Source organism: Lontra canadensis, unplaced genomic scaffold (genome assembly GCF_010015895.1).
Source record: "Lontra canadensis isolate GAN:19392208 unplaced genomic scaffold, GSC_riverotter_1.0 scaffold93, whole genome shotgun sequence".
Classification (NCBI taxonomy): domain Eukaryota; kingdom Metazoa; phylum Chordata; class Mammalia; order Carnivora; family Mustelidae; genus Lontra; species Lontra canadensis.
The window spans coordinates 7,342,286-7,361,470 of record NW_022631087.1 but is presented as its reverse complement, the minus strand read 5'-3'; the positions used below and the strand labels follow the sequence as shown (position 1 = coordinate 7,361,470).

Below are 19,185 nucleotides of genomic sequence, written 5' to 3'. Positions count from 1 at the left end.
TGGGGGAAGAGCAAGAGAGTGGCCTAAACTTGACTGTTTTATTGGCTCCGGTGGGGACGTACGGCGAGAGCGTGGGCTGTCCAAGCTTGTGACTGGCTTTTGTGTCCGTCAATCATGCTGCCGGAAACCAATTCTCTAGCCCCAGCTGTGCCCGGTTGGCTGTTGGCGACGGGAGCCCGCCCCCCGCTCCGTTGCCGTGGTTGCAGGCCGGACCCGCCCGCCCGCCCGCTGACAGCAAGGCTTAGGGCGGAGGGAGCGGGTCGTTGGTCGGTCGGGAACGAGGCTCCGGCGGCCAGACCCGCGCAGAGCCGTTGCCATGGCAGCCGCTGCCGGGGGCGCGGACGAGGAACCGCGCTCGGGCCACTCGAGTTCGGAGGGCGAGTGCGCCGTGGCGCCGGAGCCGCTGACAGGCCCCGAGGGCCTCTTTTCCTTCGCGGACTTCGGGTCCGCGCTGGGCGGCGGCGCGGGCCTCCCGGGCCGGGCGTCCGGCGGGGCCCAGTCCCCGCTGCGCTACCTCCATGTCCTGTGGCAGCAGGACGCGGAACCCCGCGATGAGCTGCGTTGTAAGATCCCCGCCAGCCGGCTGAGGCGCGCCGCCAGGCCCCACCGCCGGCTCGGGCCCACGGGCAAGGAGGTGCACGGTGAGGAGCGCGGCGGGAGGCGGGGCCCGGACCTCCCCCAACCCCTCGGGACCCGGTCCTCGGACGGCTGAGCTCCCGGCCCATGGCGACCCCTGAGTCTCCTTGTAGGAGCCATCAGGCTGGAGAGCGGCTAAGGACCGCGAATGTGAAAGGGACGGTCTTGAAGCACTTGGTCATTCCTGGATAGAAACTTTTCATGACTCCAGGCGTTTATCAGTAGATTAAAAAAAAGGGGGGGGGTACTGGCGAATACTTTTATTATCAGAGAGGGGAGGCCAGAGTCTATAGCCAAGTTCCACCAACTTGTTTAAATGCACAGGCTGAGACTGGACTCCCCTACCTCGTTGAAGCCTTAGGCGAACCGTAGAACCTTTCAGCCTTCGTTTTCTCGTCTGTAAATGAGTACCATACAGGGATGTTGCCAGAGTTAAGTAAGGAGACGAATCCGTAGCGATTATTCTGCTTTGGTTGTCCCAAACACTGTTGGGACATTTGTGATCATTTCTTTTCTTTTTTTTTTAAAGATTTTATTTATTTATTTATTTATTTATTTGACAGAGAGAGATCACAAGTAGGCAGAGAGGCAGGCAGAGAGAGAGAAGGAGAAGCAGGCTCCCTGCTGAGCAGAGAGCCCGATGTGGGGCTCGATCCCAGGACCCTGAGATCATGACCTGAGCGGAAGGCGGAGGCTTAACCCACTGAGCCACCCAGGCGCCCCCATTTATGATCATTTCTAATCATCACAATAACTCAGTGGGAGCCCCATACTGTTTCCATTATATAGAAGAGGAAACTGAGGCTGGGAGCGATTGCCCTGCTCCAGGTCACATAGCTAGTAAGTGGCTGTGATGGAATCAGAACCCACCCCTGCCAGACTCAAACTCCTGCTCTTGTGTGTCCACTGTATTTTTTTCTTCAGATGATAAACCTGGGGCCCAGGATGTTCGTTCTCTTTGCTCAAGGTCGCCCAGCTACTATAAGTGGCAGAGCCAAGATCTGGCTCCAAAGGCCTTGAAGGATTTGCTACAGAATGTGGCTTTTTGCACTAGCCCTGCCACATTTCCCTTGTTCCCAGTGTTTCGCATCCTGGTGCCTTTCTTTCCCTTTAGATGCTGTCATGGGTGAACTATGGCTTAACTAGGCAGTCACCCACTTTCAGCTTCATCATGACTGTTTTGTTTTTAATTGGAACTCTTTTCCTCTCTTCACAGCTCTGAAGAGGCTGAGGGACTCGGCCAACGCCAATGATGTGGAAACAGGTGAGTGTGCAAAGCAGGTCTAGCTCTGTGGGCTGGTTAGGGAAAGCAAAATCTGGGCGACCCATCCCTGGGAAGAGAGTGCTTGAGTTCAGTATAACCCGCTCACCCTGTGGGCTAGGCTTACTGTATATATTCTGTAACTATGATCATCTCGCAAAAGATAAGTCTGGCTTGGATGCTTACTCTTTCCATGCCTCTCTGTCACCTGGAACTTCCTGATGTCATAGTGTTGATCACTCTGTGGGCTCCCTGCTGCTGGGACCATGTCTGCTTTTGTATCCCTGGCAGAGTAGGAGCTTTTTAGAACTTCCAGTTACTGGGAATGGACAGTCAGCTTTAGCTGCCGGCCAGGCCACCATCGGAACCGAGCCACCACCCTCAACTGCTCAGCCGAGGCCTTATGGTAGTTGGGTCAGTGGTTCTCAAACTTATTTAGTTGATGGAACCTCGGAAAGGCATGGGAGGGGCTCCCAGCAGGACGCCACTCTGGTTTTTTGTTGTTGCTCCCCTGCATTCATTGCTGACAGGACAGTAGCAGCATCAGAGGTACAAGGACAAGTTCTAGGGGAAAGCTTGTAATTTTATCCACGTGTTAGTTTTCTAGGGCTGCTGCGACAAATTACCACAAACATAGTGGTTTAAAACAACACAAATTTCTTTTTTTTTAATTATTATTATTATTATTTTTTAACAACACAGATTGTTTTTTAAAGATTTCACTTATTTATTTGACAGTGAGAGAGAGATCACAAGTAGGCAGACAGGCAGACAGAGAGAGAGGGGGAAGCAGTCTCCCTGCTGAGGAGAGAGCCCAATTCGGGCCTCAATCCCAGGACCCTGAGATCATGACCTGAGCCGAAGGCAGAGGCTTAACCCAATGAGCCACCCAGGTGCCCCCAGATTTTTTTTTTAAAGATTTTATCTATTTATTTGACAGAGAGAGAGAGCACAAGCAAGGGGAATGGCAGGCAGAGGAAGAGGGAGAAGCAGGCTCCCCACCGAGCAAGGAGCCTGATGTGGGGCTTGATCCCAGGACCATGGGATCATGACCTGAACCAAAGGCAGACACTCAACTAACTGACCCACCCAGGTGCCCCAACAACACAGATTTCTTAGCACATAATTCTGGAAGTCAGAAATCCAACACAGGTCTCACCATGCTGAAAGCAAGGTGTCAGCAGAGCTGCATTTCTTTCTTAAAGCCCTAGGGGAGACTCTGTTTCCCTGTCTTTTCCCGCTTCTAGGGGCCACCCACATCCTTGGCTCATAGTCTTCTCCCTCCGTCTTCAAAGTCAGCAACAGTGGACCGAGTCTTCTCACTGCTGTCTCTCTGGTTCACACGGCAGGGAAAGGTACTCTGATTTTAAGGACTCACGTGATTAGTTTGGGCCTGAATAATCCAGGATAATCTTTCTGTCTCAAGGCCCCTAACCTTATTCATATCTGCAAAGTCTTTTTTGCTGCATAAGGTAACACGTCCAATAAACTCTGAGGATTAGGGCCTGACATCTTGGCGGCCGTGAGCCTACCTACCTCAAGTGGACATCATTCTGTTTTGGTGGTGGTGGTGGTGCACTGCGGTCAACAGAGAAGATATGAGCATTGCTTGAGAGCCGTGGGATCAGAAAGCCCATTTACAGCCTGTGTGGAGAGGAAGTCATTGACCTCAGGGAGCTGGGTGTTAGACTGTGGGCCTTAAAATGTTTCCTTTAGGGGCGCCTGGGTGGCTCAGTGGGTTAAGCCTCTGCCTTCGGCTCAGGTCATGATCTCAGGGTCCTGGGATCGAGCCCCACATCGGGCTCTCTGCTCAGCAGGGAGCCTGCTTCCTCCTCTCTCTCTCTGCCTGCCTCTCTGCCTACTTGTGCTCTCTCTCTCTCTGTGTCAAATAAATAAATAAAATCTTTAAGAAAAAAAAAAAATGGTTCCTTTACCCCTGGCATAGCACGCACAGTGAGGAGGCCTGGGAACTGGAGGGCTTTCCAGCTCTCTTCACTTTGGTCTCTTTTCCGTGAACTTTAATATTTTGGAATATTTGAGCAGCAACCTAGATAGTTTTTCAAAGAAAAATGATAAGTATTCTCCTTTGAATATCTCTGGTGTGTGGCCGGAGAATATTTGAATTCTATTTCCCTTCCACAGAAAGCCTAGTTCATCCTGAATCAGATACTCATGCGGTGGTTTCAGTGTTTTGACAGAAATGCCTTCATGTTCCGGTCAGAGTCTCTAACACACCCGTGTCCACATCTAAATGGCTCTCAGATTGACCAGGTTCTTGCAAGACTGACGGTGACCCTGGCTGTGGGGTTCGCCTGTACTCTTTTTCTCTTATGGTTTGCATTTCCTTTTCCTTCTCTGCACGTTTGTTGGGTTTTTGGTGTAGCTGAGCAGTCATATTGGACATAAAATTGATGCTCTGCTGTTGTTAATCATAACCTATTTTCATATACATGAAAATTATATACATTTAAAATGTTTGGGAGATGAGGGAAATATGCAATAAAAACATCCATAATCAGCAGAGGAACGAATCTCTGTAAATATATTGCTGTCTTTCTAGTCCTTTTTCCTATGCAGAGAAATTTTCTTTATGGGCTTGCAAACCGTGCCAGATACTCAATTTTATATCCCATGTGACTTCATAGTCTTTGTAACCATTCATTTTTTTCAAAAGGGAAATGTGTTTTTTTCCCCTATTGACAGAAAGAATACATGGCTGTATGATTTTTTTTAAGCTTATAAGGTAAAAAGCAGGAATTACCTTATAATTCCATTGTCCAGGAATAGCCACAATTTGTAATGGAAGCCCACTGTGCCTTCAGAGGAACAAAGAAAGAATTATTTAGCTAGTCATATATTTGCATAGTGGTTTCTCTTTTGAGTTGGGGAGGGCAGAGGGAAAGGGGAGAGAGGGAATCTTTTTTTTTTTTTTGAGAGAGAGAGAATCTTAAGCAGGTTCCATGCCCAGCACAAAGGCTGACACGGGGCTCGATCTCATAACCCTGAGATCACGACCTGAGCTGAAATCAAGAGTCAGACACTTGACCAACTGAGCCCCAGTTTTTCATTTTTTTAAAAATATTTTATTTATTTATTTGACAGAGAGAGATCACAAGTAGACAGAGAGGCAGGCAGAGAGAGAGAGAGAGGGAAGCAGGCTCCCTGCCGAGCAGAGAGCCCAATGCGGGACTCGATCCCAGGACCCTGAGATCATGACCTGAGCTGAAGGCAGCGGCTTAACCCATTGAGCCACCCAGGCGCCCCCCAGTTTTTCATTTTTAAGAGAATTTCCCAGGTATGGGGTTATCACATCAAAAGGTATGTATATTTTGATGACTTCTGACAGATGCTGCCTCTAGTGATTTCCAAGAAGACTGTAACTGTACAAATCATAGAAGAGAACGGACTCTTTTAGCTTTGTCTGTTCTCTCTGGCTGGCTATCTCTTGGCGAATGTACCAGGCTGACTGGTACATTCTTTCCTTCTACTCTCATAAACCTGTTCCTGCCACCTTCGTTCATTTCTTCAGTCAATGTGTCAACAGTGTTCATGGAGCTGAACAAGTCTGATCTCGATCCTGGGTATTAAGTAAGATAAACAAAAAAAATGTGCAATATAATTGGAGAAAAAGAATGTGAAGTGATACCATTTTTCTAAAACAAAACCCCCAGAAACACTGATGTATTTAGTGGGAGAGGCGGAAGTTCTGGAGCCGGAGAAGCCAGGGAAGCCTGGGTTTCTTTCCCAGTTTTGCTTCCTGGTAGCTGGGTGAGGGCACCTGGGGCACCTCCCAGAATGGGACGCGATGCCTGGCTGGGTAGGCGAGGGGCTTAGCAGATGGTGCCCGGTGCCAGGCTGGTGTTCAGTGTACTCCTCAATGTTCTAGAATGGCCCAGCGTGTTCACATTAGAGGAGCAGGGCAAACAGGGCCCTGAGGAGACATGGGAGCTGGAGTGGCTATCTGAGCCTGAAGAGGAAGAGGAGGAAGAGATTCTGGGCTTTGTCTGGAGTCCTTGAGAGGTTTGCCGGCAGAGGCTAAACTGGGTAAACTGGCGGTTGCTCTAAAATGCAGCAATTTCTACATTTCAGCTGGGCGTATGCGTGTGGCACGTAATGGCTTGTGGTTCATAATGGCTCCGTGTTTTGCAAAGAAGGCATTTCACATCCATTATTCTCATCAGACCAGCTCTGGAGATTGGCGATTATTCCCATTTGCGGTGAATTGGGACCCAAATTCAGGCCTTCCGACTCCCAGCTCAGCTCTTTCTACAGCCCCGTGCTGTCAGCAATGTACTCCTTTCTTCGTTACTCAGCTTCGCCTGGGACTTAGTCCGTGCAGCTCCACGTCTGTGCTCCCGCCACTCCGGAGGGCCACCTCCCGGGAGCGAAGGCAGCATTCCCCAACAGCTCGGGCAGCTGTGTCCAGCTGGAATGGATGCGTATCCAAATGGATGTGCGGCCAGAGTCCGTGCTAGGGATTGCTGTGACTCTAGAATTCCTGACTCCGAGGGCCAAGATCCTTCTATGATGTTCTGTCTCTAGACACAGAGTTTGAGCAGCCAGAATCTGTGGTCCTCAGTCGTGCTTTCGGGAGAACAAGTCCCTTATCTTGGCATCTCCTGTGAGGCCGGCATCCAGGGGGGATGAGCTCTCCCCTGGCTTATCGATGCCCAGCCCGGAAGTACCCCAGAGCACCCTTCTTTCCGCCCTGGGAGCTGCTGCTTAGCTAACACTGCCTCTCTGTCCCTCTGCCCCTCTGTCTTGGTGGTGTCAGTGCAGCAGCTTCTGGAAGATGGCGCTGATCCCTGTGCAGCTGACGATAAGGGCCGCACAGCTCTGCACTTCGCCTCTTGCAATGGCAACGACCAGATCGGTGAGTCCTTGGCACGGGGCAGGGAATGGGGCTGGACGGGGAGCATCGAGGCAGGGGTGCTGGGGGAAGATCTGTCTACACCGCCAGGGTTGCGGCCACTCCTTCAAGACATTCAGGCAGCATTTACTCAGTGCCAAGTGTCCAGCGGGACAAACCTCTGTCCCGCTACAAAGACCTTTTTGCGTGTGGTATAACTTATAAACAGTGACCTTTCTGTATGTGTGTGCTGATGTTACCGCCATCCAGATCAAGATAATAGTTTCAGGAGCACCCAGCCGGCTCAGTCAGTAGAGCATGAGACTCTTGGTCCCCAGGTCATGAGTTCAAGCCCCATGTTGGGTGTAGGGCCTACTTAAAAAAAAAAAAGAAAAAAGGAAAAAAAGAAAGAAGAAAGAAAGAAAAGGAAAAGGAAAGAAAGGAAAAGTGTGTATACTGTCCCAGTATACACTCCCAGCAGCAATGGAAGAGTTCCACATTTTTCCCCAGCCTTGCTGACGCTTGGTATTGTGTCTTTTTTTTTTTTTTTAAGATTTTATTTATTTATTTGAGAGAGAGACAGTGAGAGAGAGCATGAGGGGGAGAAGGTCAGTGGGGGAAGCAGGCTCTCCATGGAGCTGGGAGTCCAATGTGGGACTCTATCCCAGGACTCCGGGATCATGACCTGAGCTGAAGGCAGTTGCTTAACCAACTGAGCCATGCAGGAGCCCAGTATTGTGTCTTTTTAATTTTAGCCATTCTAGCATGGTGGCATCTTTTTGTGGTTTTTAATTGATGTTTCTCTGGTAGCAACAAATGTTAAACATGTACGTATTGGCCATTTTTGTAGTCTCTTGTGTACATATTGGCCATTTTTATATCCTCTTTTGTGAAGTTCCTGTTCATGTCTTTTTCCGTGTTTTCTTTTCTTTCTTCATTTTTTTTTAAAGATTTTATTTATTTGACAGACAGAGATTACAAGTAGGCAGAGAGGCAGGCAGAGAGAGAGAGGGAGAAGCAGGCTCCCAGCTGAGCGGAGAGCCCGATGCAGGACTCAATCCTGGGACTCCGGAATCATGACCTGAGCTGAAGGCAGAGGCTTTAACCCACTGAGCCACCCAGGCGCCCCCACGGAGATATAGTCTTGTTTGCTTCTACAGGCTGGACTTAGAGCTTGCACATGTAGGTCTATGATACGACTCCCATGCGTTTCTGTACTCGGTGTGCAGCCCAGCCTGGCCGTGTCATACGCGTTAGTCTACCTGCACATCCGTCGCGCTGATGGCCCAGGCAATGCTGCAGCCCACCCTGGAGGTGGCGTAGAGACTCGGGGAGGGCAATGATCAGCATCAGCTGTTGGCGTAATTCCCGCTGTGGCACTTGGCTGTGGAAAGAGCAGAAAGTGTCCTTGACAGCCTTTACCAGCAGCCACTGCTGTTGAAAGAACTTTCTTTAACCCTTAAAAGCCCCGTCCTTTCGCAGTCCTGCATAGGCCTGAAGGCTGTCCCGGAATCCTCAGTGTCTGGCCCTCAGGGTCCTATACATAAGCCCTGTGAGGGAGTAAGTGAGCGAGTGAATGAACGACTGAATGAAATGGACAAAACAACGTAGAGAACCGTGTTGCGTTCAGTGTCCCACACTTTGAGGAAGCCTCTTTAGCTAGGTTCGGGATGGGGGTTAGTGTCCAGTCCGTAGAAGTCCTCCAGCAACTCTTCGTGGGTTTTGCTGTTTCCAGTGCAGCTGCTCCTGGACCATGGGGCTGATCCCAATCAGCGAGACGGGCTGGGGAACACGCCGCTACACCTGGGTAAGTGCCTGGGAAGCTGCCAGCCCACCCTTCTTGCAGCACAGGTGGGCTGCTCTGCTGGAGAGCCTGGGGTCCTGCAAACTCCCAGCAGGATCTCCTGTCATCTGGGGAGAACCTGAGCCCCCGGGGGCTGCCCTGCCCCCACGCTCTGTCCCCTGGCCTTCCCCTTGGGTCCTCAGGGGGCCATGCCCTGAGCACAGCTACTTTAGCAACCTCAGGGGCTCAGCGGGGCTCTGCTAGGGAAGGTGAGACCTGCAGCCTGCGGCTGCCCCACACTGTGGCTGGCAGTGAGGCGGGTCCCATCTCCCAGCCTCAGTCTCCCTAGCTGTACAGGGAGAGAGTTGGGCCCGCCCCATGGAGGCTTTGGTGATGCCGTCTCTGGAGGTATGACCTGGAGCGGACACACTCGGGAGTCACGGTCCTCCTCCCTCTGATGGGCACACCGGCCCAAGCCCTGGTGTTCGGGACTCTCATGGCCCCGTTCTTCTTCCTCAGCGGCCTGCACCAACCACGTCCCTGTCATCACTACCCTGCTACGAGGAGGTATGTGCTCCCTTCCCCTTCGCTCTCCTCCCTTGCTCTCAACGCCCCGTGTGCTGACTTCAGCCCGCTCTTGCAGGGGCCCGTGTGGATGCCTTGGACCGAGCTGGCCGCACGCCCCTGCACCTGGCCAAGTCAAAGCTGGACATCCTTCAGGAGGGCCACTCGCAGTGCCTGGAGGCCGTGCGGCTGGAGGTGAAGCAGGTGAGTGTCCGTCGTGCCGAGCCAATGGCAGCAAACCGGCCCCACGCAGGATCTGCCCAAACATAGACACACCAGCAAACAAGCCCGGGGCAGGGGCTGCCGGGACCACAGACATGCCCGCCTCCAGCCCAAGGGCTCCCGGCTGCTTCCCACCAATCCCATGTGGCGTCTGGGCCACCTAGCTAGAACCCGGGCAGCTCAGCCCCGCCCCTTGTTCCAGATCATCCAGATGCTGAGGGAGTACCTGGAGCGCCTGGGGCGGCACGAGCAGCGGGAACGGCTGGACGACCTCTGCACCCGCCTCCAGATGACGAGCACCAAAGAGCAGGTGAGCGCCAGCCGCCTGGCTGGGCCTGGGACCTGGCAGGAGCTCGGGGCCAGTCCCTCTCTGCTGTGACACAGCCAGCCGCTCGTGCAGAGAGAGGCCGTGGCTGCAGGGTCGCAGCCCGCTGTGGACCCCAAAGCCTCTGTCCACCACCTTTGAAGCTCCTCGTGCCCCGTGGCTCTTCTCTCTGGGGCAGGCTGAGACCCTGGAGTCAAGGATCATCGGTCGGACGGCTGTTCCGTAGTCCATGGTGAAGCCGCCACGTGCCCTGGGAGGGAAGACCGTACCTACCCTCCATGTCGGTGGCACTGGGGTGGGGATCTGGGGGCCGAGACACCTGGGCCTGTTGTGGCACCTGTGACGGGGCGCTGGTTTTTGTCCCACAGGTGGATGAAGTGACCGACCTCCTGGCCAGCTTCACATCCCTCAGCTTGCAGATGCAGAACATGGAGAAGAGGTAGCAAGAGAGCCCCCCGCCGTCCCGCTCGGCTGCTGCCTGCCCCTGCCCGCACCGCTCTCTCAGTACCAAGAAAAAGCCCAACGCCTGGGACTTTGGAGCTGCACTTCTGTGGTGAGGCCCTCGCGCCCAGATGCTCCGGGCCACAGATGCTCTCGCCGACTGCAGAGCCTCTCCCAGCCACGGCCTCTACCATCTCCGTGGGCCGGGACCACAGCCCCCCAGCTTCTTCCTCTGCTCCCACAGCACTGCAGCCACTCAGGGCCGGCCCACGTACACCGGCCCAGCCAGCCCCACCTGTCTCGCAGCCTCCCCGGCCCCCTCAGGTAGCCCCAGACCCTTCTCTACGTCCCTTTCCCGGCCAGGGGCTTGTTGTAGCCAGCAGGGTGTGGGCTGAAGGTGGGCATCTTTGGGGGCATCTTGGCCGGCCCCACACCCCTCCCCAGCACTTAGACCGAGGCTTGTCACCTGCCTTTCAAGGAGACGTCGCAGTGAGTTTCTCCGGGCAGAACGGAGGGTTGCTGAAGCCAAGACCTCAGAAACACAGGGTTAGGAAGGACCCTGCGGAACCCAAAGCAGAAAAGGCCCAGACTCTTTTGCCCAGTCGTTAAAATACCCGGAGGGAGGGTGAGGCGGGCCATTCTGAAGCCTAGTTGTAGGCTGAATAGTTCCCCCCCCACCCCCCGCCGCAGATGTCCGTGTTCTTACCCCAGGAACCTGTGAACATTATTGGGCAAAAGGGACTTTGCAGGTGTAATTACATAAATGATCTGTGGACCAGGAGACTCTCCTGGATTACCCCGGGGGCTTCACGTAATCACAGGCATCCTGATGGGAGGAAAGCAGGAGATCAGAGCTGAGGACTGCAGGCACCCACAGAAGCTAGAAGAGGCAAGGAAAGGGAGGCTCCCTTCAGAGCTTCCTGAGGGAACCAGCCGGCCTGACACTTTGACTTTAGCCCCGTGAGACTGATCTTAGAATTCTGACTGCCAGAACTGTAAGAGAATAAATATGTGTCATTTTAAGCCACTAAGTCTGTGGACGTTTGTTGCAGCAGTGACGGGAAACTGACATGCTCCCCGGAGGCACAGAGCTCACTGTGAAGGAGGCACCCTGCTTGGCCAGTGGACCTGCAGAGGTGGGGTGGCGGGTGCTGGCAGGCAGGGAGCAGGAGGGCAGACCACCCCCGACCGGGCCCTCTCCTGGGCACTGACTACAGAGTACAGACAAACTCCTCAGGCCACTGTCCCCGTGCACCCTGGCCCAGCACCACGTTCCGGCGGAGCACACTGGAATCCTGGCTACTTTTCAGGGGGGAGCTGCCCCCCAAAGCCCAGCCTTACCTGATCGGAGCTGAACCCATGGCTCCCAGCTGCTCCCCAGACCCTGAAAAGTGTCTCTGTGGGTATGGGACACAGGCTGGGAGCTGCCTTCAGGACTCAAAGGAGAAACTCCATCACTTCGGCAGCATCCGGGGAGGGAAAGTGTGGCGCTAGCACCAAGACTGGGGACAGAGGGCCAGCAGAAGTCAGGTTTCCACGGGGCCCAAGCCGAGTGAAGCGGCTGCCGGTCCACATGGAGGAGTGAGGGGAAGAGCACTCGGTTGGGGCGGGGGAAGCGGAGAGAAGCGTACGGGGGGAGGGGAGGAGTGGTGCGTGGGGGAGGGGCGGGGAGCGGCCCTGCGCGAGGGAGTGGTGGGCTGAGGGCGGGGGCGAAGTGGAGGAGGGGCAGGCTGAGGAGAGGAGCCCCGAGAGGGAAGAGGTACCCTTGAGAGAAAACAGTGGACTGAGGGGAGGGGAGAAGCGGAGGCGGCGGACTGAGGGGAGGAGCCACGAGGGGGCGGAGCTCCCGTGAGGGAGGGGCGGAGAGAGGGGAGTGAGGGAGAGAAGTACAGGGGCGGGGCGGCTTTTCACTCGGTTCCCAGACGCCTGTGAGTTGGCCCTCTGCGGGGGCTCTGCTGGTGCTGGTACCTGGACACAGGCCCCTTGGCCTGTGGCCTTGGGGGTGGGGCTGGGCAGAGGAAAGTCAGGGCAAAGGCGAGGTAGGGGTGGGAGGGAATGGACCTCAAAGGCTGTGGGCCCCTTCTCTTGCGGCCTGCTTCTCTGGACCTCCCATAAGCATATTCCTGGGACTGATCACCTGGGGAGGGGTGAAGCAGTTTCTCAACCTCAGGTCTCAGGGGTTCAACGAATGCACCCTCAGAGAGATATGATCCGCCTGAAGCCGTGCAGGACCTTGTGTGAAGAGTGTACATGTGTTTCTGGCAAAAGTGACCATAGGTTTCACTCTCAGCAGGGTCTATGATCAGAAGAAGTTAGGAACTCTTGCTACAGAGCTTTGGTAGCAGAGAGGTAAGGTCAAGGACACTCTGGGGACCACTTGGGTACTTCTGAGCTTGGGTACTTCTGAGACGGGTTATGCCCTTGAGCAGGCTGCTTTGCATGGACAGAGCCGAGAGGGTGGGGGCTGCTGGGACTTTGTGAAATTGCCCTGAGATGACTGCAGCTGTTCCTAGAACAGTCTGACACAGAGACTCACTGGCTAATTCCTAACAAGTCCATGGCCTGGACCAAGCCAGCCCCACCTGGAAAGCAGGACACATCCCTGCAACATCCTCTATCCCATGGTGCCACCCACTCCTGGCCCCTGGAACCACATTGCGATGAGAATGGGCCACTGGGACAAGGGAAGGAGTTACTGTCCACTCTCCCCCCCCACCCCAGCCGTATAAGCCAGTCATCGAATGCTTGCCAGGCAGCCAGGCAGCCAGGCAGCCAGCCAATCCGTCTTAACCCATTTCCAGCCAGGAAATGCCTGCCACCCCAAATCTGTCTGGACAGCCAGCTTGTTATAGTCTGCTCCAGACACTGGAGTGAGTCAAAAAGCACACAAGTGGGCCCTAAGCTGGCTGAGCTGGGCAGGGGGCAGGATGGAGAACTCCTCAAGGTCACCCGTAGAGGGGCTAATTCTGTTCCTAGCTGCTCTGGGAGTTACAGAGTTGAGGGGGTGGTGGAGGGAGCAGGAGAAGGGGAGGATGTGGGGCTGGCTGGAAGAAGAAGAAATCCACCTCCACTGATTTCACCTTCTGGGCAGGGTCCTTTGTTTTAGATCTCACAATTCACGGTTACAAACACTTACGGGACACCAGCTATGCCCTTGGTGGGAGTGTGGCCGTGAACAGAAGGACACAGTCCCTGGCAAACAGTGGGGAGTGATTACAGGAGAATAGCCACAGGTTCTCACAACCATCCTTCCAGACCACTAGGCTCACTGCTACTTTTGATAGCAGAGAAAACGCAGGTTTGCCAGGGTGACCCGGCTGGGCAGCTGGGCTGGAGCCTGGGTCCACCCCGAAACTCATGCTGTTCCCATCATGCCCGACGTTAGAGCCTTCTCAGAAGCAGAGTTTCCCAAAACTGAGGGGGATCATGTTTGCTGAGTTCCTACCAGGTGCCAGCAGGCCCTTTCTCAAGTCCTTTGCTTCAGTGCTTGGGATAAAATGTTAGGTCGCCAACATACTTCGCTGCTATTTTATGGATGCAGAAAATTGAGGCTCAGAGAGGGAAAGTAACTTGCCTGAGGTCAGAGAGCTGGTGTGTGGGGCCCAGCCCAGGGCTGACATGATCTCTGCCAAGGTTTCCAAAGTGCCAGTGGTCACCAGTGTCCCCTGGGGCACAGTTGGTAGGAAGTGCTGGACCTTACTGAGTGAACATCTCTGTTCCCATGAGGGGAGGGTCAGGTCCTTTACTTGCCGAGCACATGACACCATAGTCGTGGTGGACAAAGCAGGCATCTGGTCACTAGAGGTCAGAGAAAGAGGACAGTCTGAGTTGGTGAGGCTGGAGGGGCCCTTGATGATCTTGGGGGGTGGCCTCCACTATCACAAGCCTGCCCAGGGTGGTGGAGAGCTGGGCAGGTGGAGGGAACAGCGTGAGCCAGGCCTAGAGGCTGGAGGACAGGCAGAAGCTGGTGGTGGTGGGTCCCGGAGACTGTGGAAATTGCTGGGCCCAGGAGGGTGAGAGGCTGGCCAGAGAGGGAGGAGGGACGAGGCTGCAGATGTCCTGAGGTCTGAAGATTTGCCCTGGTGGCAGAAGCCACGTCCACCTCCACGCTAGAGGTCAGGTGCATTCTTACTCAGAGCAGGCACCATGAGCTCCAGGGAAAAGCCCCTCTGGGAAAAGTCATTACCTCTACCAGTGCTGCCTGCTTCCTAGACTGCTTCAAATGCTGAGCCCAAGGCTGGCTTAGAGGGGATCGGGAATCTGGTCTGATGCCCGGACGATCCCAACAAAGTCCCTGGCTCCCCCCAGTTCTGGGTCCCAAAGGGAACTACAGCCCTGCCTCTCCAGGGCTGGCCCTCAAGCCGACACAGAGGCCTCCGAGCATCAGGGAGATATGATCAGCTCCCTTTCCACATAAGGAACCAGGCTCAGGGAAGCAAGAGTCCTTCCCAAAGCCCCAGCTGAGGGGCCAGAGTGCGTGTCCCTGGGACTAGTCCATGCCAGCCTGGTGACTTTCTCCCACTTTGAAAGCCTGGGAGGGTGGCACGAGTCACCACAGGACTTGGCAGTCGGCTCACCCCGAGGGGCAGAGGTGGGTAAGTCATGCCTCTTGGGCTGGATTGTGAGGGCTTTGGTGGAGACCAGACTGGAGACGTTGCTGGCAATGTCACAAACACGTGGCAGCGGCCAGGGAGCCATGCAGGGTGGTTTGCCTCTAATGGGACCTGGCTCTAACAGCTCAATTCTGCAAGCCCCCGAGGCACAGAGAGCTCAAGGACATGAGCTGCAGGAGCCGGGGTTCAAATTTGACTCCCCAGGTACCCTGACCTCTGCACTCTGCCACCGACCGCTCTGTGTCAACCCTGCACGTCCCGTCCACCCATCAGTCACTCAGGCCGGCACCCTCCCCAGCATTCCAGGAACTCTGAGCTCCTGCCCTGCACAGCGCCCCACCTCCCACTCCTGTATCACCCCTGCACAGAGCCTGAGCCACCACGTGGCATCAAGCAGATGCCTCAGTAAATCAGAGTGTTGTCCACTTAAGCCAGAAGCCGTGCCCCCCCGCCTCCCGCCCGTGCACAGCTTGTTCCTCTGGCCTCATGCCTTCTTGGATCTGGCTGGCAGCTCGCAAATGAGCCCTGAGTCAGGCCCGAGGAACTGGTGTTCATTAACAGGAAGTCTCGGGGTGGTTAATTGGTATTTTCATCCCCAGATACACACCTCGAAGTTGATGAATGATGCCGTTCCTGCCAGCCTGAAGCAGGGAGAGGGGCTGAGCAGCTGTGCCTGGGCCCTGCCCTCGATCACCCTGCCCAGGACTGAGTGTCGGCCTAGGCTACCGTTGTTACACAGGGTGGTGAGCGGGGGCGGGCGGGGATGGGGTCACCTTTGCACATTCAACTTCCTCCCTCCGCTTCAATCAACTCCTTCCTGCCTCTTCTCCCTAAAGACTGTGGAACAGAGATCAGACAGACCTGAGGTAGACCCATTGGGCAAGTTACTTAATCTCTCGGGGCCTCCATTTCTCCATCTCCAAGTTCTGAAGCAGAGGAGACACATTCCAGGGCCAAAGCACAAGGCCTGAGTGTAGCAGCTGCCCTGTGGACACCCCCCACTGTGCCCCCCAGGCCCCTGAGTCTCAACATGTTCCCCCTAAACATGTGCCCCCATTATTCCCCCCTTGTCACCCCCAGTAGCCCAGGCCAGAAGTCTGGAATGTCAGCTGGGACACCCCCCAACATTTAGTCACCAGGCTCCAACGTGTGTACCTTGTAAGTGGTTGTCCCGTCTATCCTCACATCCCCACCATCAACATCTTCGATATCTCTGTCTCTCCAGGTTCTCCCACCAACCTCCTAACTGGTGTCCCTGCCCTGCCCCCATCTCATTCTGCCCTCCTCCCCAGGAAAGCCTGCCTGGCAACCAGAAAGTTCCCTAAAGGGGAAGTCTTTTCACTCTTCTGTTTACAACCTTTCAGTGGCTCCCTGTTGCCCTCAGGACAATTTACAGCCTCAATTTCAAAGAGGACTGACAGAATCCTTTGAGACTGTCCCCACCACTCCCACCTCACTTCCTGCTGGGGCCCCTCTGTACCTGTGGCAGATCCTCAGCAGACCATGCTGTGCCTGATGCCAGGTGGCCTGTGCCCGCCCATGTTCTTCCATTGTTCCCTTCCCCATCTACCCTGACTGACTCCTACTTTAGGACTTGGGTTGGGCACCAGCTCCTCCAGGAAGTCCTCCTTGCCTGCCTAAGCTGGGTTGGGGCCTTCTGGGCTCCTCTAAGCCCCCATGCTTCTGCCTTTTCCTCCTTCAGAAGAACTCCGTGCCTAGTAAATGCTCAGTCATGAGCACTGCAGGCCCCTCCCTGAGCAGTTTGCACCAACAGGAGGATGAGAGGACTGCAGAATTCAGACCTCCTTACAACTCAACTCCTATTGGGACCCCCAGGCTGTCCCCAGGCCCAGCCTGAGATCCTGCTGGGGGCTCAGGGCCTCAGAGAATGGCCAGAGCACATTTGGCCCCTCCTCCAGCCCCCCGTGCCCGCCTGGGGCCCTACAGGATTCACATTTCTCTCCAAGCCAAAATACTATGACCATCTGCTCTTCCAAGCATTTCATTAGGCGCCTGAAGCAGACCCAGGGGTCTCCGAGGCCGAGCCCAAGCCCAGCAGCAGGCCATCAGTCTTCCTGCCAAATCCAAGGCAAAAGAGTTTCCCAGCCCCAGGCCAGGCCCTTGGTGGCGGCCTTCCTGGCCGAAGGCTCATAGAGCCGCCTCTGGATCGGTGGCTCGCTGCCTGCCTGGTGTCTCCAGCCCAGCCTCCATGTAGCCAGGCTGGGGGCTTCCCAGCTACACGTTTGGCGGGGCCCATCCTAAAAACCTTCAGTGGCATCACCGCCTGCCGAAGGATGAGGTTCCTGCTCCTCCGGCTGGCCCAGGAGGCCATGTGATCTCACTGCACCCGCCTTCCTGGCCTCCCCAGATTCCTCCCACCCGGTTTGCTTCAACTGCACAAGCCCCCTATTGCTCCTGCCTGTACCCACCTTGGCACAGGCTGCTGCTCCAGCTGGCAGACCCCTTTCGCCTTTTTTAGGAACTGCCACCTCCTCCGGGACTCCTGCTTGGATTGCCCAGGAAGGCAGGAGTTTCCTCCTCTGTGCCCTTTCAGAACTGTGTGTTCTCCCATACCGGCCTCGCCACACAGCGCTGTCTTTCCTTCTTTTGGTGTTTTCCTCTCCAGCTAGACAGAGGAGCTCCTGGAAGACAGGGACCAGGTCAGACTCAGACCCTCTCTGTGCTCCCCTCATGGCATAGCTTAAGGCAGGCACCCAGATGCCTGGCGGGGGGGGGGGGGGGTAAAGGAAAGAAGGAAGGGAAGGATCATCTCCATCTTTGTGTATCAAACACCTTTCCTGTCCTGCTCTGGTCCGGGCTCTTCTGTCCTCCATTAGTCAGAGCCTCCAGTGGGCCAGAGAGACTCCCTTCAGAAGTAGGAGGCCCTGGAGTCCAGCCAGGGGCCTGGGTTCTACCACGGTTCCTCTGCCAGGGGAGCAGAGACCCAGGCCACTGTGGAGGGTTCCCCCTGACCGCCCCCCTCCACTCACCCTGGGCCTGGAGTTTCATGCAGGTTTGTACTGGCTCTGCCCCTCCCTGGCAAGGTGATCCTGTCTCTTGCCTGTCTGGGATGGACGACGTTCCCAGTCGGGTGCCTGTCCCTGCTCGAAGACCTGACCAAGGAGCGGCAGCCCAGCAGGGTGGCTGGCCCAAGGAGATGTCGCTCCCTGTTCTACTTAGCAGGAACTCACCAGTGTGGTGTGGCAAACTTTGTCGGGTGGTCTTAGATGTTTTCCCATGCTGCTCAGCCTGCCAGGAGAGCCCTCCGTCGGGCCCAGGTCGGATCCCAGCTCTGGTCAGCCTACCTCATGTCCTGGAGCCTCAGTTTCCACTTGTGAAAATGGAGGTAGTATCTCTTGTCTGCGACGCACAGGGGAGCCAGTGCAGGAGTGAGCGACCGCCATGCGGAGGTAGAGGCCTCGCGGGCGGCCTGCCATCTGGGAAACACTCCCACCGTTGGGGCCAGAGCCAGCTGCAGGAACCTTGGCAGAGACGCAGTAGAGAGAACACTGGACCTGGGGTCAGGCCCCTGCGCTGGGCTCTCAAAGCGGTCACTTGCCCAGCCCGTCTCAGCCTTCCCCTGTGAAGGGTGACTGACACTCTGACCCCTGGCTCTGCGGCAGGTGGCAGGCAGTGAGGCGGATCAGCAGCTGCCTGGTGTCCCGGAGGGGCCTTCCCAGGGTGCCCAGCAGCTGGGAGGTGTGCCAGGGAGACAAGGAGGCTGAAAGGTCTCAGGCCTCAGCCTGAGCTAATAAATATTATTGGTGTGGGGTGGGGGGAGGGAGGGAGGGAAGTGGGTAGCTCTCCAACCATTGAGACTGATTTATTGGTTAATTAGCAGGTTGCCACAGCCACGGACTACCCCGCTGTATGCATGGACAGGGAGGGAGGGGGCCACGGGGAAGCCGGGGCTGCTGGCTGGGACCTAAGTGTGGGTCCGTGTCTCACCTGAGCCAGGAGCAGCGAGTGGCTGAGGGAATGATGCAAGGGATTTGGGTCAGACAGTAGACCTGGGACCGGGTGGCTGGGGAAGGCTGGGGAAGGCCATCAGGACTCATAAGGCCATCAGCTGGCCTGAGTGGCTGAACAGATCTATGCTAAGGGAGGGGACTGGGAGCTCTCTGAAGTTTCCAGAGCATCCAGTCAAGTGTGGGAGCTGCTGGTTTAGGGAAGACGGCCGATACAGAATCACGAAGGACCAAGGAAAACCTTGGAAAACACAGAAACTGAGAACAGAGGCCCCAGAGGTGAAGCCGGTTCCAGGGAGCAGACAAAGTTAAATGGCGCGGGTTTCAACCAGCTTCCGCCGGACACTAGCTACGTGACCTTGGGCAAATTGCTGAACTTTTTTGTTTGCTTGTTTTTAAAGATTTTATTTTTATATAATCTCTACACCCAACAGGCTCAGAACCTACAACCCTGAGGTCAAGAGTCACATGCTCCATTGACCCGGCCACCCGGGTGCCCCAAATCCCGAACGCGTTTTGTTTT

The 19,185-nt window shown here is 55.4% G+C and overlaps 1 protein-coding gene across 2 annotated transcripts; it reads left to right on the top strand.

Annotated features, from left to right (window-relative positions):
- The first annotated feature begins 200 nt into the window (after positions 1 to 200).
- On the top strand, positions 201 to 10,481 carry ANKRD54 (ankyrin repeat domain 54). Of its 2 annotated transcripts, none has more exons than XM_032836625.1 (8): positions 201 to 641; positions 1,853 to 1,900; positions 6,672 to 6,770; positions 8,482 to 8,553; positions 9,049 to 9,096; positions 9,173 to 9,297; positions 9,518 to 9,625; positions 10,009 to 10,481. In XM_032836625.1, the coding sequence occupies exons 1-8, from the start codon at positions 317 to 319 to the stop codon at positions 10,081 to 10,083; spliced, it is 900 nt and encodes a 299-aa protein (XP_032692516.1). In that variant the 5' UTR covers positions 201 to 316; the 3' UTR covers positions 10,084 to 10,481. The 2 variants fall into 2 exon arrangements, with proteins under 2 accessions (XP_032692516.1, XP_032692517.1); XM_032836626.1 differs by having other exon boundaries at positions 528 to 641; positions 6,677 to 6,770.
- The last annotated feature ends 8,704 nt before the right edge of the window (positions 10,482 to 19,185 follow it).